Source organism: Hemibagrus wyckioides, linkage group LG24 (assembly GCF_019097595.1).
Source record: "Hemibagrus wyckioides isolate EC202008001 linkage group LG24, SWU_Hwy_1.0, whole genome shotgun sequence".
NCBI classification, from domain to species: Eukaryota; Metazoa; Chordata; class Actinopteri; order Siluriformes; family Bagridae; genus Hemibagrus; species Hemibagrus wyckioides.
The window spans coordinates 13,496,637-13,519,916 of record NC_080733.1 but is presented as its reverse complement, the minus strand read 5'-3'; the positions used below and the strand labels follow the sequence as shown (position 1 = coordinate 13,519,916).

Below are 23,280 nucleotides of genomic sequence, written 5' to 3'. Positions count from 1 at the left end.
AAACACTTCCTGTGAGAAGGTGCGACCTCTCTCTCTCTCTCTCTCTCTCTCTCTCTCCCCTCCCCTCCCCTCTTTACAGTACCTAGGCTGCGTCCCAATCTGCACAATGACACACTACTTAGTCATAATACAGAGCACGCTATTTTCCAGTAAAGGCATACTGTTTTCACACACTATGCAGTACAGTAGTATGCGGATTAGGACCAGGACTAGGAAAGACTTTTTTCCCCCCATTAATACTGAACTCAATTTCAATTTTGAGCAAATTCTATAAGTACTGAATTCATATCGACAAAAGTGATATTGGTTACTTTAGAAAAATGCATTAAGGTTCATAACGGCTGAGTAAAATTCATAAGCAGAGCGCCATCTTGTTGTGGTACATGTACACTACATGTACACTTCGGTTACTAGCTTATCAGGGACCATAAGGATGTTATTAGTGACCTTGTCTGTCTACATCATTTGATAGAGGATTCATTAAAAATCAGCCCTGAACAACATGCATTCTTCATCTTCTTTTGGCTTTTCCCTTCAGGGGTCTCCACAGCGAATCATCTCTCTCCACCTATCCCTATCTTCTGTATCCTCAACACTTGCACCCACTAGCTTCATATCCTCATTTATTCCATCCATATACCTCCTCTTTGGCCTTCCTCTTTGCCTCATTCCTGGCAGCTCCATGTCCAACATTCTCCTACCAATATACTCACTCTTCCTCCTCTGAACATGTCCAAACCATCTTAATCTGGCCTTTGTCCCCCAAACGTCCAATATGAGCTCTCCCTTTGATGTACTTGTTCCTAATCCTGTCCACTCCCAAAGAGATCCTCAACATCTTCAGCTCTGACTCCTATCTCTTCCTCAGTGACACTGCCTCTAAACCATACAGCATGGCCGTCTCACCACTGTCTTGTACACCTTCCCCTTGATTCTCTGGACAATATGCATATTAATTTTGTATAATTATATGTTATCTTCTATGGTGCCCATGTTTTATATTGTAATAATTTCATTAATGTAAGTCTCCTTTCACATGTTTTCTGTATGTATACACAAACAAGGCCATAACATTAAAACCACAGGCTAGATAATGTGTAGGACCCCTTTGTGCAGCTCTGATCCCTTGAGTCATGGACTCCACAAGACTTCTGACCATCCTGTAAGCTGTGAGGTGAGGCCTCCATGGATCAGATTTATGTGTCCAGCACATTCCTCAGATGCGTGTTCAGATACTGTGTACTCAACATATACAGTACCTCCCTGCAACATGATGTATTTTATGTTTAAACAGTTTGTCAAAAAAAGAAACTGCATTTATTTTACTGCAAGGTGGCAACAGTTTTCATAATAACCAGGTCTGCTTTGTATCACTTAAACAAAGGATAACAATGATGAGCTCCCTCTTTTGAAATGCAAATCTGTGCAAACATTTTGTTAAGAAATGAAAAGGAAGGAGAAATTATGTAAAAAAATGCTTTTTTTTAATGTGAAAAGTGGTATATTGCTTGGATGTGACAATGGAAAATTACCACTTGGAAATCAAATCATATCAATCATTTGACACTAACACAGAAAGTATAACAGGCATTTAAGACCAAACTTACATATAAAAAAATAGTAGGACTAAGACTTGAGCACCGAACTGTATGCGAAGACAAATGGCAAACAAAGAAACAACTAAAATTAATAACAATATCATATTGGAAAAAGTCTTAAGAGGAAGCCACACAAAAACGAATCGATAAAAAAGTCTGTACATTAAAAGCTATACATAAAATACACACAAAAAAAATCGCACTCAAACTCAGCATTGTCCGTGTGCTGTGGGAGCTGATGATGCTGAAGGTGCTGACGATGTTGATGGTTCATGAAAAGAGCTCATGTCTTCCTCGTTGGCTCCGCAGGTATCTACCACACAGATGAGGCAGCTGGTGACAGGGAAGGCACGCTCTTTGCTCAGCATCACCCATTTGTCCGTCTCTGTGTGGTACTCCATGATATGACCCAAACGGCCCACTCCTTGGAATCCGGCCAGAACGTAGATGATTGAGCCCACGGCTGCACACTTCACCGTCACACCTCTCCACAGCATCGGAGACGCCATTTTCCACTCGTTACTGCCTATTTCATAATACTCCACTGAGTCCAGACCACCTGCAGTATGAAATATAGATATAATGGTATGAGCAGTACAAACCCAATATTGATGGTTTTATAATAATAATAATAATAATAATAATAATAATAATAATAATAATGATAGATAGATAGCAACACCTCCTCATCAAGGTATCTGATATAACCACAAAAATGTTCATCAGAGCATTCACATAATGCACCACAGAGCTTTGCACCAGACCTAAGCTTCCAAAAATGTCCAAGTTGTTCCTAATATTTAAGCCACTGTGGTCTGTGCAGTGGAAACATACCAAGACCGTTCTGTCCACCCACAGCGTAGATCCTCGAGTTGACCACAACCAGGCCGTGGTTCTTCCTGGCCTCCCTCATACCACACAGCACTCTCCATCTGAATGGAGAGGACACGGGTATTAACAAGTTAAACCTTTCCTCACCCAATAATCTGACTGATATGAAGATATGTAACAGTGTAGAGTTACAGCTGGTGCGAACCCTGTTTTAGATTAATCAGAATCAGTCATAAGCTGCTGTTGTTAATCCCGTGAAATATAATATTGTTTATAACTTAAAGATGTATGCTGGATGCTCTGTTTATAGCTACAATAACGTAAGTGATAACAGGATTCTTCTTTTAAACTACTACCAGTAAAGACACATACACTGACCAGGCATAACATTATGACCACCTGGATAATATTGTGTTGGCCCTGACCCGTCATACACTGTGTATTCTGACACCTCTCTATCAGAACCAGCATTAACTTCTTCAGCAATCTGAGCAACAGTAGCTCGTCTGTTGGATCGGATCACACGGGTCAGCCTTCGCTCCCCACGTGCATCAGTGACCGCCCATGACCCTGTCGCCGGTTCACCACTGTTTCTTCCTTGGACCACTTTTGATAGATACTGACCACTGCAGACCCGGAACACCCCACAAGAGCTGCAGTTTTGGAGATGCTCTGATCCAGTGGTCTAGCCATCACAATTTGACCCTTCATCAAACTCGCTCGGATCCTTACGCTTGCGCATTTTTCCTGCTTCTAACACATCAACTTCACCTGTCGCTGCTCAGAATGTTATGGCTCATCAGTGAATGTATGTCATGATGATGTCACATGACATGTTTTGGCCCAAGTCTCTAAAAAATCTATGGTAATTTAACAAAATTGCAAGCTTGTCCGAAGTTGTTTTATTTGTTTTGCATTGATTTTTGGGTTAAAAATCAGTTATAACCCAATCCATGTAATCAAAATCAGCTATCCAAAAGGATTTAACCATTTAAAAATCTTCTCATTTCAGGGCTTCATGTTAATGAACAGCTTTCTAAAATAGTTGAATCAATTATGTCAAATTGAACAAACCACACTGTACATGTGCAGAGTACGAACTCTTCTGGACTAAACCTGGAACTGTATCTGAGGTCAGTGTGTGAGAGAGATGTCCTTACTCCTCTGTGTTGGGGTCGTAGACTTCGCAGTTGTTGAGGACTCTGCCGGATACGTTGTTCCCTAGACTGCCTCCACATACGTAGATCAGGCTGTTAGCCTCCACCGAGCCGTGGCTGCAGCGAGGCTGGACCATACTGGGTTTGTTCTGCCACGTCTCTGTCCGAGTGTCATAGCACTCAAACAGGTTCAGGGCAGAGCTCCCTATACGCGCACACAGACACACGACAAAAGGTTAGACAGAGCTTACAATCTTTACTAGTGTTCCATCTGTAGAGAATGTGTAAAAATTATCCCAATAAAAGAACTACACTCAAAGGTTATCTAAATAAATGAGATCTAACACCAGCTGTTGAAAGTTGCTCCACTGGCTCTACAAACTCACCCACTTCTGAGCCGCCTGAGGTGTAGATCTTGCCCTTGGATGCACAGGCTGCCAGACTGTCTCTGGGGTTCGGAGGCCCCAGTTTGGAATACCAGCTGTCCTTCACCACGTTGTAACAGTCCATTCTTTTAATGGGGAAAAGTTGCGATCCTCCCAGGATGTACACCACGTTGTCCCAGAAAACAGCCGCCGCATCACGCCGTTTCTCAAAAGGACAGCGGATATCTGTCCAGCTGTAGTCCTGAAATGGACATAAAGAACAGAGATGCAGATGTTAAGAATCAGTTTAGGACGAGAGAACAGATCACTTGTGTTCTATCCACATTTAATATGACAGTTGCAGAAATGCCAAAAATGTTCGGCAAGCAGCAAGAACCAGCAAGAAGAGCCTACAGTCCTGTCCACAAGCCTCAGGAATTCATCTTGTGTAGGGAAAGTAACCACTACGTCCTGTGACCTTTCCCCTTCTGTCAATTGCCTCTTTTTGGGCGACAATAATGTTTATTTGCTCTGACCATTGTGGATGTCTAAAGCATCTTTATCTTTAACTCTGTCTGTAGAGGTCAGTAACAGGTGACAGTCTGCACCTTGGGGTTGAAGTAGCGGCAGGACTGTGGCTGTGAGCCACCGAACAGTGCGATGCGGAAGTCATGTTTCTTGCGGCGTGGACGACTGCTCTCGCCCAGTTCCTCTCTGTCCTCAGGAGACAGGAGATGGTAACGCATTCCGCCTGACCCACAGCCACACACACGTGCACACACACGTGCACACACACGCACAAAAAACAGGAAAGACGCCTTATCGACTAGCATTTCATCATAACATCTGCTATGTACAAACTCTTTTGTGCGCAGTGCCATTATACTTTCGGGAAACTCAACCATTTGTAATCCTAATATTTACAAAGTACTATTAGATATAACATTTTATCCTAATTCTTAATTGTTTTCTTTATGCCTGAATGATCAGCGACTCACAGATAACCATTTTGAGGCACTCGGGATTGTCCTGGATGAGAGGCTCGGCTTGCACCGTCTTACTCAGGAAGTTTTTGGATACGAGTGGGAAGCGCACTTTGCTCAGTATTTCCACGATGTACTTCTGCCGATTCAACACGTCATACTTCAACCACCGCACAGCAGCGTCATAGATCTGCATAGACAGACATATCATTACCAGAAATATCTAGAAAGAATCTTTTTTGACTCAACAATGTTGCTAGAATCTCGTTCACCTGATCTTCGGCTCTGACGGTCAGCGTGTCCTGGTGAAGCAGATGTGTGACCTGCTTCACATCCAGCTGCAGGAACTCATCCAGTTTGTACACATCTGTAAAGTGCTGATAGATGAACTCATCTGCAGCGGTCTTCAGCTCGGGACAGTGAAGACACTCAGCCAGTGCACTGATACCTACAGGGTCATTTTAAGCTTTTAATCAAACTTTATTAAAGAGCCTGCAGTCCTGTCCACTTGGAGTCTATGGGCTCACAGGAGCTATTCATTAAATGAATTAATAAATTCATCTAATTCACTTAATAATAATCCATGTCAAATTTCACCTAGATAAAGCTAGAGTGTAGCATATTACGGGTCATTCATTGATAAATAAAAATTGCAATCGTTGGCAAATCGCTGTGGTATAAAAAATAGGAATACAATACTATGGGATGTGCTGTTATTGGAAATAAAATAATAGATATATAGATAGAAATAAATAGATAGATTTTTTTCTTTATTCTATACAAAAGTTCACTGTGTGTATCTGCCCTTACCGAGGCAGTTAGTCGCATCCACTTGCTCTTTCAGGAAATCCACACACATTTTCTTTACCGGCTCAACCTGGTACTGGTTAGCAGCATTCAGCAGAGACTGGACGTTATTGCTGTTGACAGAGATGCTTTAAAAAGAAGAGAGAGAGAGAGAGAGAAAGAAAGAAATATATCAGATGTGTCTCTTTCTCTTCTGCTTTCTCTTCTGTAAATATTGATAGCAGATATAAAGTTTTTAGCCGTTGTCTCACCGGGCCGTGTAGACGAATTCCACCAGCAGCTCGATGATCTCAGGTTCTGCTCCTCTGAGCTCCACCTCATGGTTTGTGGCCTCCATCATGTTGGCTGTCGCAGAGACAAATGTTACCATTCAGCTTCGATGCTTTTAACCCAAACCAGTTAAACAGTCCTGCTGGAGTCATCCAGCATTTATACAAATAAACATTGCGTGTGCAATACAACATAAAAACAGCATGGTATTACTGGTAAACATGAGGTTGAAGAAGTGGCTTGCAGCAGCCAGGACCACTCTGTGTGCCAGGATGTGTTTCCCCTGTACCACCAGTATAACATCGCACAAGATCCCCTAAACAAACAAAAAGGACATCTTACTTTTATCCACATCTTTAGATAAACAAGTTCATCTATAAAGCTGTACAGATTTATCTACGCTATTACACTTCAGTAATCTTGACTGATGCTGCCATCCACTGTACTGTTTGGGAGCTGACAGCATGATTACATCCCTTACATTCTGGGATATTCATATATTCTTTAAGATTCTTTATTCTTTGATTTTTTTTCACTTCATTTAAATGTGAGATGTGGTAGATTAGTGGTTAAGGCATTGGACTACTGCTCAGAAAGTTGTGAGTTCGAATTCCAGATCCATCAAGCTGCCACTGCCGGGCCCCTGAGCAAGGCCCCTGAGCAAGGCCCTCAATTGTATAAAATGATTATTTTCAACCTCCTCTCCTCCTGTATAATCTAATCCTCATATACTGTCTATCTATCTATTTAATTTACAAACCACTATTAGAGGGATAGATATATAGATAGAATAGAAGACAGATGGACAGACAGGTAGACAGACATATAAATACATACATACTGCATGATTAATAGATAAATAGACAGACACACAAACAAATAGACATAGACAGATGGACAAACAGATATATAAATAGTATAGTAGGATTAGATTATATAACAGTATTGTACATCTTGTTTAATAAAAGAAAAAAAAAACATCTATCTATCTATCTATCTATCTATCTATCTATCTATCTATGTAATTATTAATTAATCAATTAATCAATCAGTCAGTAATAATCTAATAGTGATTTATACATTTTTAATGATGATAGATAGATAGATAGATAGATAGATAGATAGATAGATAGATAGATAGATAGATAGATAGATAGATAGATAGAAAGATGAACAGACAGACAGACAGACAGACAGACAGATAGATAGATAGATAGATAGATAGATAGATAGATAGATAGATAGATAGATAGATGAACAGACAGACAGACAGACAGACAGACAGACAGACAGATAGATAGATAGATAGATAGATAGATAGATAGATAGATAGATAGACGAACAGACAGACAGACAGACAGACAGACAGACAGACAGACAGACAGATAGATAGATAGATAGATAGATAGATAGATAGATAGATGAACAGACAGACAGACAGACAGACAGACAGACAGACAGACAGACAGATAGATAGATAGATAGATAGATAGATAGATAGACGAACAGACAGACAGACAGACAGACAGACAGATAGATAGATAGATAGATAGATAGATAGATTAAAAGACAGACAGACAGACAGATTAATAGACGAACAGAAAGACAGACAGACAGATAAATTAAAAGACAGACAGACAGACAGATTAATAGACAGACAGACAGACAGACAGACAGACAGACAGACAGACAGATAGACGAACAGACAGGCAGACAGACAGACAGATAGATTAATAGACAGACAGACAGACAGACAGATAGATAGACGAACAGACAGACAGACAGACAAATTAATAGACAGACAGACAGACAGACAGACAGACAGACAGATAGATAGATAGATAGATAGATAGATAGATAGATAGATAGATAGATAGTCAATCACTGTCACTGAGAAGCAACACTTCATCATCAAGGTATCTGATATAACCACAAAAAAGACATAGAGACAGACAGATAGACAGACAGACAGACAGACAGAGATAGATCATCTAATATTGATTTGTACATTTTTAATAATGATAGATAGACAGATAGATAGATAGATAGATAGACAGACATACAGACAGACATTATATACATTATATACAGTATATATATATAGATAGATAGATAGATAGATAGATAGATAGATAGATAGATAGATAGTCAATCACTGTCACTGAGAAGAAACACTTCATCATCAAGGTATCTGATATAACCACAAAAAAGACAGACAGGTAGACAGACAGACAGAGATATAGATAGATAGATAGATAGATAGATAGATAGATAGATAGATAGATAGATAGATAGACGAACAGATAGACAGACATACAGACATACAGGTAGATAGATGAACAAAAAACAATCATCTTTGAATTCCGTTCATTCTTCAGTGTTGCGCCTTTATTGCAGTAAAGCACTGAGTTATTGGATGACACCGGACTACAGGCTGAAGTGCAGAATAAAATTTATCCTACCTGTTTCCTCAAGTTATTCATCATTCCCATGATATTAGACAGTAATCTATATTCCTCCTTGGATGCAATTTTCTTCTCGCTTTTCTTTTTAGGGCCTGAAGGTTTCTCACAGGACGAGGAGGCCATCCTGTCCATATCTCTGTCCACTCACTGTGGATCTCCACAATATTACACTAACACACCGAGTCAGGAGGAGGTGAAGCAGGAAACCAAAAATAACAACAACTACAAACCAAGGACTACTCCCAACCTGTTTGTCAAAATAAAAGTCAAGAGACTACGAATGTATTAAAGCAGATAGTTTATTAAACAAATATTATTATTATTATTTTTTATTATTAAAACAGATATTTTAACCGTTTTACTCAAAATGTACAAGCGACGGTGGTTCATGTAGCTATGGCGAGCTAAAGATTAGGTCTTACATTTTGTACAAAACGGAACTTTGCAGGTTGTATTAATATGTGACGTACACAAGATGTCAGTGTTTTCATAATATCAGTACCTGGTTGGGGACTCGTGAGCTTTGTGTAGGTAATGGCCTTGAAAGTACATCTATTTTCTATTTATATTTCATTTATAGGTATACTGAAAATAAAAAAAAATAAAAACAAAAAACACACAAAAGAATATGAATATGAGAAAGAGAGACTAAGACTAATCAAAGCCTGTCTAACCTCATTCTGCAATCTGGGATCTCTTATATTGTGGTATCTCTTTCATGCAGGTTGATGTTGATGTATCAGTCATGATGGCTGTCCAGACAGTTTCTATTAGCTCAGTAGGTTAAAGATCTCCTGTATTCAAGCAGGTGGCAGGTTGACACCAGGTCTCAACTGATTTCAGCTTAATCACTCCAGCTTGAAGGCTGGCCTGTGTCCTTTAGGAGCACCAGCCAGGAGATGTCCCACTGGACCTCCAGGTTTCCAGGCAGAGAGAGAGAGCGAGAGAGAGAGAGTTGGACAGAAAGAGAGAGAGAGAGAGAGAGAGCGAACGAGAGAGACAGAGAGAGAGAGAGAGAGATAGAGTTGGAGAGAGGGGGTTGAGATAGAGCAAGAGAGAGAGAGAGAGAGAGAGTGAGAGAGAGAGAGAGAGAGAGAGAGAGAGTTGCTGTCCTCACTACACATATTTTGATGTCAGTTTGAAATGAGATTGCACATATGGTCACATTTGTGCACCTTCACTTTAAGCAGTTCCTATTAGCATAAGCACCTAAGCAACAGCACCACTTCTCAGCCAAAAACAGGGAATGCTCCTTGACGCTGGTGGTGTGGAGCAGGTTGGGGTGTGGTTTAGCATCAGACCGCACTGGATGATGGTGTTTGCGGAAGAGTTGGAGGAGTAATGAGTGACATGTCAGATCTGAGCCTTGCTGCTTCACAGATACTTTCAGTGAGCTGAACAGAAAGTGTCAAGCAAGCTGCAAAGCTGCAGTGTTATTTGTTTTACAAAGACCTTTACATTATTGCCTGACTCCCATGCCAAGGGCACAAGCATAGACAGAAATGCTGAGTTGTATGAGTGGTGTACTGACAAGATTATTACTACTGAAAACGGCAATGATTTTCATGAAATCCTAAAGCATTTGCTGTGTTTAAAGTGCAGTTAATTTAATGTTCTAGATTTGCTCTAGAGCTGTTTTGCAAAAGTTATCACAAAGCTATAAAAGGCACATCACTTACTCTTTTCCATTTAAGACAACTTATAAAATCATATGGAGGAAAGCCTGTAAATTTCAGTCAGACTTGCAGGCTTGAAAAAAATAACAAGCCTCCCCTAGATACTTTGGATATATTCATTCTGGTTATTTTTCACAAGTGAAAGTGAATAATAACATTGAGTGCATAATCTCACCTCTATTCTGATTTGTATCTCAGCACTGCTGCTGTAATCATAACAACTCTCTTCTGCTCAGCCCAATATTCACAATCTGTACACTCTAAACTCACATTTTGTGTATTGTTTTAAGAAGAATATATAATCCCTTTATCCAGTGCCACAGAAGATGATGGGTTCTATTTCCTCTAAGAGATTCTTCCTCATATCATCCTGACTTCATCTCGTCATCTCAAGCTTGCATCTACCTCTGATCTACACCGATCAGGCATAACATTATGAGCAGTGAGAGGTGACGTGAATAACACTGATGATCTCCTCATCATGGCGCCTGTTAGTGGGTGGGATACATTAGGCAGCAAGTGAACATTTTGTCCTCAAAGTTGATGTGTTAGAAGCAGGAAAAATGGACAAGCATAAGGATTTGAGCGAGTTTGATGAAGGGCCAAATTGTGATGTCTAGACCACTGGATCAGAGCATCTCCAAAACTGCAGCTCTTGTGGGGTGTTCCCGGTCTGCAGTGGTCAGTATCTATCAAAAGTGGTCCAAGGAAGGAACAGTGGTGAACTGGAGACAGGGTCATGGGTGGCCAAGGCTCATTGATGGACGTGGGGAGCTGAGGCTGGCCCGTGTGATCCGATCCAACAGAAGAGCTACTGTTGCTCAAACTCCTGAAGAAGTTAATGCTGGTTCTGATAGAAAGGTCTCAGAATACACAGTGCATGACGGGTCAGGGCTGTTTTGGCAGCAAAAGTGGGACCAACACAATATTACGCAGGTGGACATAATGTTATGCCTGGTTGGATCTTTCCTGACACCAAGCGATTTTGTGCTATCTTCTTTCAAACTGAAAATAAGCCTTGATATAGGCCTTACTACACTAAGTGCCATTTTGACCTCATCTTAGAGATATCTAAAAATCCTGTATAATTTGTGCAGACCTTCTGAGCTATATGTTGCTCATGTTACTTTAAATGATTACTGTAGTGCTCCTTCAGTAATTGATCAAAATGTTAGAGATAACAGCTAAAGAGAAGCTATGCATCCAAAACAGTAATATATATATAATCTCTCTGTTCATTTTACACCAAGAAACAGATCAGATCTTCATCATGTACTGTATTTGCTTGTTCAACCTCTTTCTACTCTCTTACCTCCTCTATTCTCCCCAAGTCTAAAAATCTGGACTTGCCCTTACCTGAGTTGTCTTACACCGTAATTCTCCATAAGCTTTATATCATAATAATCCTACTATCCGTTGTCACCCTGAAGAGGATGCTTCCCATGAGTCTGTTTCCTCTCACGGTTTCTTCCTCATGTCATTTCAGCGAGTGCTTTCTTGGCATCGTCGCCTATGGCTGCTCTCATTAGGTGTGTAAACCCAGATTTCTGTGACAATATCCCCTGCTAAAACTGAATTAAACTGAACTGAAGTGGATTAAATGCCAAGAATCAGAATGGGATTGTTTCCTAAACTGTGTCAAGGCACTCCAGACAGGCCGTCTCTTTCTGTTTCCTAATAAGGGGATGTAGGCTGTCAGGGGGTGGTCTAATTAATGCTCTCCAAATCTGCTTGTTATGCCAATTTGGAGGAACTGGAATCATTACACACACCCTTTTAACCGAATTACCAATGTTTCTTAGAGCTCTAATTTGGTCAGTGATGTACGCCTAGTCTCCTCACACACACACATTACAGGAAAGTTTGAACGTCCTTTCCTCTCCCTGCTTCATGTAGCTCCTGTTATAATATGATAATAGCCAGTGAGTTAAGGTCAAGGAAAGGTTTTATTTTTATATGTAGTTTGTGTACAATGGTTGGTATGGGTGAAAAAAAGCTTTAAGTCCAGTAATGTAACTATTTTGTTCAGTAGAGTCAAAGATATTTAGTAGAAGATATCCCCATAGAAAAGACACACAGACACACACACATTGTATATGGATGCAATGATTATTTCACGCATTGCTCACACAGATAAGATATAAAGCCTAGGATAATACGCATTATACAAGTCCAAAGAGCTAAGAGTTGATAAGGCAGAAAAGTGGCATAAAGCTGGAATATTGAAAAGGGTGTCAGCTGTTAACTAGGACACTGTGGGTTTATATTCTTATATTCTTCACGTCATTCACAATCTAAGAATCCCTGTGTTGAATCTTGTCCTCCTCTGGGATATCCTAAATGGGTAGATGAGAGAGAGAGAGAGAGAGAGAGAGAGAGAGAGAGAGAGATGGAGAGAGAGGGGGAAAGGGAGAGAGCAAGAAAGAGGGAGCGAGAGAGAGAGAGAGAGAGAGAGATGGAGAGAGAGAGAGAGAGAGAGAGAGAGAAAGAGAGAAAGAAATGGAGTGAGAGAAGGAGAGAAAAAGGGAAAGGGAGCGGGAGAGAAAGAGTGAGAGAGCAAGAAAGAAAGAGAGAGAGAGAGAGATGGATAGAGAGGGATAGAGAAAGAGAATGACAGAAAGTGGGAGAGAGAGACAGAGTGAGAGAGGGGGATAGAGAGGGAGAGAGAAATACAGAGAGAGGGAAAGGGAGAGGGGGAGAGAGAGGGGGGGTCAGAGACAGACAAAGAGAGAAGGAGAGAGAGAGAGAGAGAGAGAGGGATAGAGAGAGAGAGAGACACACACACACACACACACACACAAAACCACAATAAGTCCAGGGATGTAACACCTTCTATTATATCTTTGACTGCAGCACTGATACACACTGTCTCACTTTGTGTGCTTTTAATTTCAAGCTATTTCCGGGATTTTAATATGCATTTTAATATCCGATCAGGAAGAACTGATGGAAAGTAGCCCTATGTATAAACTCTGCCTCATTTATAATTACATTGATAGAAGGACCATCGCTTCAAACACAGGATAAAACACTGATAGTGTCCTGATTAAAGTATTTGCATTTGGATGTTGGTACAGATCTTCTGATTGCCTGAGTCAGTGCTAATGTATTCTGAAACTGGGAAAAAAGGGGGGGAAAAATCACACCTTCTCAGTGCCAAAAAACTGCTTCTTATCTGTTCACACGGTCTCTCAAAAAAGGATGGTGGAGATCTCTCATGGTATCATGTGTTGGCTGATTGAAAACACACACACACACACACAGATACATACACACTCTGTTTTTTTGAGTCGTCATCTGCTATTTTTCACTGCGGTTTGTGCTTTCAAAAGGCTTCATTAGCTCCTGTAAATTCAAATAACACGGCAGTGCATCACATCAAAAGATGACACGCAGCGCAGGATGCAATTATCCCATCATACCACAGACGTCTTCATACACATACACAAACATACACTTAGATCAGAAAACGACCATCACATAAAAAGACAAGGGACTAGAAACATTGAGCGTCTAAAAATATTTAAAATGTGACATGACATGCTTGTTTACTTGATTTTTGATCCGTTTACGATTTTCAGGATGTTTCTATGCCAAGGTCTATTGTATGGCGAGGTATTTATCTGTCTTACTATAGAATGGTACCTAATTACTGAATATAATCACCTGGTCTGACCCCACTCTATGCACTGAGTGGAATAGCACTGACACTTTTTTTGCAATGTAAAGTTTTTTCCTTTGTCTTCAGTAATACTCACGTCTACAGGCTTAGCAATGCATTATAATGATGTTGTCTGTATGTGAAAGATGTCATTGGTGAAATGTCCATGTTGCTAGTTAACTACCTGTTGTCTGTGCTTTAGTGTATACATGCCTGTGCTGTTGCTACAGTGATCTGTGAATAGCTTGATAATGAAACTCTTATATAATAACGTGCTGCAAACTAACACACACTCGCCTAAAGCCATATAGGCAGCTGCATTTTTCTACATTTTTAAAAGGGGTTCATGTTCTTAATGTTCTTCTGGGGTCATTATGTGTTACCAACAGACAAGCAACAACAACACAACTGCACTAAATACAATAGAACCTCGGCATACGCATACCCTCCCTTTATGGATTTTTCGTGTTAAGAATTGAAATTTTGCAAGAAATTAGCATCGGCATATGAAGCATATTCAGCATACTTCGCTTAAAAGCCAAGCAAAGCGAGTTTCAGTCAGCGAAAGCTGTTTCAAAAGAGTCAGCCCACGATACCAATGTTGGTGTCACGTTGCTACGTGATTTTTCGCATGTTTTTTTGTTGACAGATTGGTGCCGTGGGTGGTCTGTTCTATTTTTAGCCCAAGCTTGGTGGCACGACTTCCAGTGAAGACCCTTGACATGGAATGCTTGACTTGGGTCAGTTCTTTGTAAGCAGCCGTACAGTTTACATATGCTTCATATTAGAATATTGGTATTATTTCAGGCATATATGCATTTAAATGGTTTCTTATAGGAAAATTCATTTTGCAATACAAATTTTCGCCTTAAGAACGGATTAAATTCATATGCCGAGGCTCCACTGTATACAGTTTTGTCATCTTTCACACATTTTCTAATTTGTATTTTCATTGGACTAAAAATGGACTTGTTTTGGAGGGGGTAAAAAAGGATAAGGGTAAAATAATCCACCTTCACATTCATTCCATTCATTACACCATCGACTGCTATGCACTTTCTCACTCGCTGCTCCTGATGTGTTACAGATGTGTCTGGAGTAGGTCAGTTCAAATGAACCTGACATGAGTGTAACAGAGTGCAGGAATATACACTATGGGCTTGAAGAAATCTCACTTTACATCATTCTGTATAGCTTTCTTACGGCCATTGGTGGTACTGTTGTGCTTGGATCAACAAAAATACAAAATAATCTGTCTAACTGTAAATAATATGATGTGAAATGTTTTTGATTTCTGTTCATCTTTGAGTGATCAGGAGTCAGGACTGGGAGGTGAATACGGATGTAGGTGTAGATTATGTTTATTAAGTAAGATGCTGGTCAAACCGACAATATGACAACAAGGACAATAAACATAAACATCAAGCAAAGAACATACAGTACATCTATGAGCTATAGTGTAGCACACACACTGCCACAACACACACATATAACGAAAGCTTGACAATGACACACATGGAAACCAGAACAAGTGTGAGTGATAACTAGGAACTGTGTCATGACAAGCCAGGGCTGATGGGTAATGTAGTTGAGTGACAAGGAAGCTTAGTCCTGGTAGCACAGACAAGTGATATAGAAAGCTGCATTTTACATTGTATGATTGATTGTGATCTTTATAAAGTGTGTGTAGGCACACCACTGAAATATTTAGCACAGAGAATCTCTGAGGATTGTCCCTGACCTCCTGTGACACTGCATATTTTGAACCCATTCATACATCGCAAGCCTTTGTGCTGATATTGATTCTCATCCGTAGGAGTTTTTGTTTTTCACCCACAGTTTAGAGGTCTCCCATTATATCATTGGATTCATTTCCCTCGGGTCTGGGACACGTCTCTCTGTGCAGTGTCTTTTGCTTCACCCTCATGTGGATTGTCTGTGAAGGCCAGGGAAATGGCAGAAGAAGCCGTATTTCTTTGACCTATAATATCCCAGTTGGTTCTGTGGCTAGAGCTTTTAAGTGACGTAATGGAGGAGTCGTGCAGATCCTGCAGGAAGGGAGGCCTTTACATGCAGAGAAAGCAGGGAGCGGAGCGAAGCGTCATATTGCGACTCGCTGCTGGAGGCTTTCATAATTATCCAGTATCTTGACACTATAATTAAACCTCTGAGCAACGGGTTTTCTTCCACGATTCTTTAACTGTTGGGAACATCATGAAAAACATAATTCAACAACTACACATTTAGAACATCTAGAAACAGACAGAGTTAATGAAACTCTCAGTCCTTCCTACAGCAAGGCGGGTTAATAACTTTCCTGTATGACGATGGAAATGGTGTAAAAAGGTGGATTTATTGAAGCCTTGGGATCCGCCTAATTAACCACAATCTAATTTAAAGCACTATATCCTCTGGCGCCCATAAACTCTTCCAAAACTCTTTCTCATTTTTGAGGTCATTGCTTAATAACATCCTTTTGGTCTCAGCTTGTGTTTAGAGCTCTGAAAACTAATTAGGATTCACGGTCCATGCTCTTCTCTGTCATTTCTGTATCTCCTTAAAGGCAACATATCTGGGAAAAATCGGTGCAAATCTACAACCCTCTATAACCTGAAGTGAAATTGTTATATGCGTACGAAAATAGATACCGGAAGAGAAAAAGGTAAGAAAAGTACATCTGATAATACTTGTTAATACAGGTGGCCTAATTAAACACGACCCTTCTTCTCTATTCTCCACCAAATACTGGCTTCTCATTATTTTACCAAGACCACCTTAAGGAACAGTTAAACAAAAATAACAAAGACACTGACACCAATCTGTCTCTAATAAGACACATAGGACTCGGTGGGAGGAAATTAATTTACATGGTATCTTTGCAATAGTGGGGCCACAAAGATATGCTTTATCCCTCACATTAAAAGATGCTCTGGGATTTTCTGCAAGCTCTGTGCTTCCACACATGGCCCAGCAGACACCTCTCCTGCTCTTCGCCAGCCTTCCTGGCTTGGCTTGCCGAGTCGTGAAAAGCTCCTCGCTAACAAGCTGCCGTTTGCACATGAAAGCAAACAGAAGGATTTCTCTCTACAAACAGCTCGCCCCGATCCAAATTTGCATACTAGACTCTCCGAGGGGCCCCCAAATCTGCCGTTGAGCTAATGATCGGCAGCACTGAAGAACTAAAAATAGGCTTAAATAAAAAGCTGTGAAGGAAAAAGAAAAAAGAATAAAGATGGATTCCTCCCTGAGGTAATTTGCTGAAACTACGTTGCTGGGTGTCAGAGTCGCTGTCATGAGGAAACAAAACCTTGATTTACAAGGTGTAGACACGCTCTTTGGGGTACGGGACATGCCCTCTCGATACACTAATGTACACAATCATGTTTGGTTTAATACTAATATCAGTTGTACTGAACTCATTTAATTATTATTGCTGTATTGAAACCCAGTTAAATTCAGTATGCTGTCTAAACATTACAGCAAGTGAGTTTGTCAAACTGTTACTAGGCTGTCGTTCATTTATTTAAATATACCTAATTACAGGTTCCTATGACTTAAAATAACCAACGCGTTTACAGAAACACATGGATTCAAACTCTCTAAAGGCTTTCCAAGAAATGTAGAAATAGAGAAATGTATTCTAAAATACAGAAAGTGTTTAAGAAGATCGTGTTTAATTGTTGTAAATACCATAATTCGGAAATTTTACACTGTCTTAATTAAAAATCTTAAAAATATAAATAAAGAAGAAAATGCGACAGACACAAGGGAAAGAAATAACTTGTAGATCAGTGCTTAAGGTGTTGGACTAATGATTGGAAGGCTCTGAGTTTGAATCTGCCACTGAGATGTGCCCTTAACCTTCAGTTGCATAAATGAGATAAATGTAAGTCGGTCTGGATAAAGCCATCTGCTAAATGCCATAAATATGACTAAAAAAACAAGCTACACACATTTATATCACTGTAATGAACTAAAGATAGAAGAGAATCCATGTGCAGGCAGCACATAATAACAAATCCAATACACATTGATCTAAAATCAATGCTGGAACGGACAAAGGGTCAACACCGGAATAGCAAACTGATCAGACAAAGAGCAAACAGTACTCACAACACAAAACAAGGGTCAAGAACACAGCAATATCAATCCCAGTATATAATACAAATAAATACATTGGCAAGACTTCGCGACGACTTAGAGTTTGAACCGGTCTTACATAATCTACTGAATAAGAATAAGCAGACGTTTATGTGACATGTGGAGGTGGTGGTTTCCAATCCCTATTAATATCCTAACAAAATTTTTCTGAATATTAGTCTGATTTGTAATAAATAGGGTATTGGTTTCTTCGTTGCACAGTAAAAGGGTGTACTCATGTATACCTGAGACCTTTAAATCAATTTACTGGCTGAATTAAACTGTGTTGACTGTAATAAATTGTGTGGTTTGAACTTCACTGATGTATAAATACAATGATGTATCATAAAATCTTTAAACACTATACCTGACTTGCATTTAACATCATTGTGCCAATCGTGGTTTAATTTGGATTCAAAAGACAGCTCTTGTGTCAGGAGCTGTGTTGGTCAATCCTCCTAACATGCTTTTTATGGATTTTATTTTTCCTGATCTCCTTATTCATAGTTCCATTAAAATGATGACACAGTGCCCCCCCCTCCCCTTTCAGATTGCCCTTAAGTGATATAGTTTTAGAAAGGGTCCATAATGCTGCAGCTGGATTTGTGACATAACTGAATTATATGTCAGCTACAATATTATTGGCTCCGGGTTCTTCATGCACAAACTGGCCAAGATATAGTATCAAAGCACAACAGTCTATAATAATATTGTATAATATTCTTCAAATGAAAAATTGTTATGGTACCAAAGACCATGAAATACTCCAAACTGTCATAAAACATTACAAGCTCACAGCCACTGTCCAAGTTGGTCTAATATCATGCACTGTATATCATGCACTAAACAAACCTAAGTGCTTCCACCTGACTAAAGAAATGTAAAGATTTATCTTTGTTTATGGATCTTTGTCCGACTTCTGTGTCATTTTCATGAGATACACTGAAATATTGTCGCTGCAACTGCACAGACTTTTGCATTATACACAATATGTTCTTCATAATACGGAGCAATTCACTGAGAACAAAAGTTACAGAACTATTAATGTAATGTGGGTTCACACCTCCGAACAATTTTCTCAATGCTTTTTGTGGAGGTTGAAAGCATGGCATAGAACAAGATTAATTAATTAATGTGGGGAAAAAAACACACACAAAAGAGTAGTGGGAGGAAGGTGCAAGATAGAATATGTAGGTGCCAAATGACATGTTTGTTGGTTATAAAAAGAAATAAATCAGTGACTTTCCCAGTTATGATAAACAGGAGAAAGCTACCATTATGATTTCAGTCAGGATTCTTCATAAGTGGCCACAGACTGTGCATCAGCACACGATTAAGAGAAACAATAACGACACACTCACAAAAATTCATAGCACTAACAGAGACCTCATTAACAGTATTTTCTTTTTTAATATTAATAGATTATTTGTCAGTCTTGTAGCCAGTCCTGTCACAGCTTCATGACTCTGGCAATTATTCTGTTTTTTTCTGAAAGAAAGGCTGATTAAAAAAAGCTAGAAAACATATATAAAATGGATAAAACTGATAAAACTGGGAGGATTGTATCAGGAAGGGCAAGAGCAATCAGCCATATTATTAAAACCACCTGCTTAATAATTGTGTAGGTCCCCCTTGTGCCACCAACACACACCCCAGAAGACCACTGAAGGTGTGCTTTGGAATCTGGCACTAAGACATTAACGGCAGATCCTTTAAATCATTGTGAGTTGAAGCCTCCGTTGATCTGATTTTCTGTCCAGTACATCCCACAGATTTTCGATCGGATTGAGATCTGGGGAACACTTTGTTATGATCCTTGAACTATTCCTAAACATTTTTTTGCACTGTGTATTCTACAGTAGCTCGTCTGTAGGATTGGATCAGAGCCTTCACTCCTCACACGTATCCATGAGTCTTGAGCACCCAGGACCCTGTTGCTGCTTCACTGTTTGTCCTTCTTTGGACCACTTTTGGTAGGTATTAACCACTGCATACAAGAGTTATTGGTTAAGGCGTTGGACAACTGCTTGGAAGGCTGTAAGTTCGAACCCCAGGTCCACCAAGCTGCCACTGCTAGGTCCTTAACCCTCAAGTTCTCAGTTGAGTAAAATGTAAATTGCTCTGGTTAAGTGCATCTGCCAAATGCCTGAAATGTAAACCTCTGCACAAGACCTGATATTTTGGACAGGCTTTGACCAAGTCCTCTCATCATCACAATTTGACTCTTGTGAAAGTCACTCAGATTCACCATTTCAGATTCGTTTTTATCTACTACATAATAATAATTGTGAAATTGCTTTGTCCGTTGAAAATTAGCCGTAATGTGTATAATGTAACATAATATATTATTCAATTTCAAATGAATGGATTCCTATTTTAAATGTTATATATACTATAGTATGTATATAAAATGTTATGAACTACTTAATTTATCAATGGAAACTGCACTTTTTCTCTTTGTTTGTAAGTTCACCAAATGTAGTTACTCCCTGTCTAATGTATAAAATGCAGTGTTTTCTGCAAATGTCTCATTATATTTCACAGTGATGTTCTTTCGAGCGTTCGATTCTCAGCAAAATTTCAGATCTGGCATAAAATAGGATCTTTTTTGGGAATCTAAACATAACTATCTTGTTTGCCCAGTGAAGATTAGGTTTACTCAGAGAGCTGTATTCTTTGGCTTAATTTAAATTTAAGATGAGAGGTACAAGTGCAGCTGCAGTGAGAGAGAGAGAGAGAGAGAGAGAGAGAGAGAGAGATAGGTGTGCTTTTTTCTCTCAGTAGGATGAGAACAAGATTCTTTGTGCAGAAGCAGATCTCTTATCTTGTTCAGGAGGAACGTGTTGCCATGGAAGGCTTGCACCACGTCCTTGGTTTTTATTTCATTTATGGTTACTCATCACTTGGAAACAACATTGTTATACTGACACATTTTGCCTCACGCATTATGTAACAGCGGTTCTTCTTAGTTTCTTCATTATAAACCAGAAAGCTAAGCAAACACCACATTTCTATTGGTCCAGACCGAACGAAACGGACTATTAATACATGTTCGTCCTTTTCACCCTTCTATAATTTATCTGTGGATAAGCTCCATGAAGAATGTAATTAGGGGGAAATTAAACAGGCGCTCTTACGTTACTAATGCTACAGGGCTTGGATAGTATTTGAGGAAGAAGAAAGTAACCCTTAACTTTGAGAATGCCCTTATTGCTCATCTATCCATTTCTTTAAGATCATCCAAATATCTGAATATTTTTATTATTGTATTGATTTTACAACTGCAGCTTGCTTACTCATATTAAAGAGAAGTTGAGGTGTAGGTTTCACACCTGTATGGATTGCAGTGACTATACAACTCTACTGCTGCTCCTCATCTTGGCCTCTGAGCCTGTCTGATTCATCCATGAGTTTTCTCCAGCTTATGACTCACGTTCTGCTGTTGATGATGGTCCAACATGGAAACCTCAAAGATTTGCACTTCCCAAAAAGAAAGTTTATACCCAAGACTTGCTTCACCTGAATATTGTAGACCTAGCTACTGAGAACAGCTCCTTAAAACTTAAAGACTGTCTTTCTAAGTGTTTCAAGGCAGTGTTTTTTTTCCTGCTGGCTTCCCACTGAAAAACAGCTTTTAGTGAGATCCACACCAAAGAAATGTGTAATAACCAGAATTTCCTAATGTTTGTCATGACACTGGGGGCGGTGGTTCAAGGCTCTGGGTCGTTGACCGGAAGATCGGGGGTTCAAGCCCCAGCACCACCAAGTTGCCACTGTTGGGGCCTTGAGCAAGGCCCTTAACCCTCTCTGCTCCAGGGGCACTGCATCATGGCTGACCCTGCGCTCTGACCCCAACCTCCAAGGATGGGATATGCGCAGAAAGAATTTCACTGTGCTGTAATGTATATTTGACAATAAAGGCTAAAGGAATGTATATTTGACAATAAAGCCTTGACAGAAATAAAGGCTATGTCAAACTATAATATCAACTTCTAATCCTTTCCTGTCTTTTCATTCTCACCCCAAGTAATTAAGTTAAATATTTTGCTTTACAAGATTACAAGTCTTGCTTTATAAGACTTAGTTAATATCTCCTAGAGTCTGTTTTTCAAGTTTGCTTTTATATTTCATAATTGACTTCATACTAATGCAAAAATATGCCATGTATTGTGACAGATTAGTGAGTATTTGATCTAATTTTATAATAATAATAATAATAATGTTAATAATAGAACTCAGGTTAATTATTATGTTATTTTTTTCATAGCCTATTCACATAAAATGAATTGTTTTCATTTTCACTGAAAAAAATAGACTCTTCTAGGAAAAAGATACAGTAATCCATAAGAAAAAGCAAATGTAAAGGTTTTTAACTTAAAGCACTGTATATACTGTGTATACTGTAGAAACAAAAAAAACCCTTGACCTTTGGTGCCCTTACATTCAAACCAATAATGTCAGAGAAGTGAAGCGAAATATATAATATCAGACCAAACAATCATTAATTAATCACCTAGTATAATCATCAGACATGACTGAAACATTACTGATAGACTGCATGACTCTACTGTCTGGGTTAGAATGAAATCAGGCTCACTTTCCTTCTTTATAACATTTTTATTATATGTTATTATTAGTGATGCTGTACAATATTCATCTTCAAGAAATGTATTAACGTCAAATAATCTACCAAAATGAAACCTCATTTCAATGCCATTTTGAAGCCTTTGAAAGAAAAGTAGGCTTAGTCCTGCCTTGTGCCTGACACTGACCTGAACAATCAAATCAAATTTGTTTAATTTGGGCAATGAAGAAATAATAAAAACCCGATTTCCTTTGCATTATGAACAAGGCCTGTAAGTGCATATTCGGCATCATTTCTTTAATCGTGGAAGAACTACTACAACCTCTTCTCTCACTTTATGACACCATGACCATTCAGGGAGTGATAATCAATGTTTCTGTCTCTTGCACAGCGGTAAAGCAATAAAGCTAAAGTTCACCAGGAAATCGTACTGTGGAGAATAACAGCACTCTGAATGAGAAAGTTGAGTGAGGGTTTCTGGGAGGAAGGCCAGCAGAGCAATTTAAAGTTTATCTCAGATGAAGGATCAGCAAGAATCACATTTCACTTCCGGCTTTGACATCGATGGACATCTAAGACTTTTTATCTCATCCAGGTATATATGACTTATATATATCCAGGTTTATATGACTGGATTTCAGTAGTTTGCTTAATCAATATTCACGATGAATCTGTGTCCTCCATAACAAAAATTTAATAAATTGAAAATATTTTATTTCTGAATATAGTTAGCTGTCAAACA

The 23,280-nt window shown here is 39.3% G+C and overlaps 1 protein-coding gene across 1 annotated transcript; it reads right to left on the bottom strand.

Moving 5' to 3' along the window:
• Positions 1–1,446: 1,446 nt before the first annotated feature.
• klhl7 (kelch-like family member 7) lies at positions 1,447–8,687 on the bottom strand. Its single transcript, XM_058378455.1, has 11 exons — positions 8,474–8,687; positions 6,225–6,327; positions 5,993–6,086; positions 5,745–5,869; positions 5,207–5,382; positions 4,950–5,124; positions 4,560–4,702; positions 3,973–4,213; positions 3,590–3,791; positions 2,433–2,530; positions 1,447–2,157 (listed from the first exon to the last, which is right to left on the bottom strand). Exons 1-11 carry the CDS (start codon positions 8,606–8,608, stop codon positions 1,808–1,810), a joined length of 1,842 nt encoding a protein of 613 aa, XP_058234438.1. The 5' UTR covers positions 8,609–8,687; the 3' UTR covers positions 1,447–1,807.
• Positions 8,688–23,280: the final 14,593 nt, after the last annotated feature.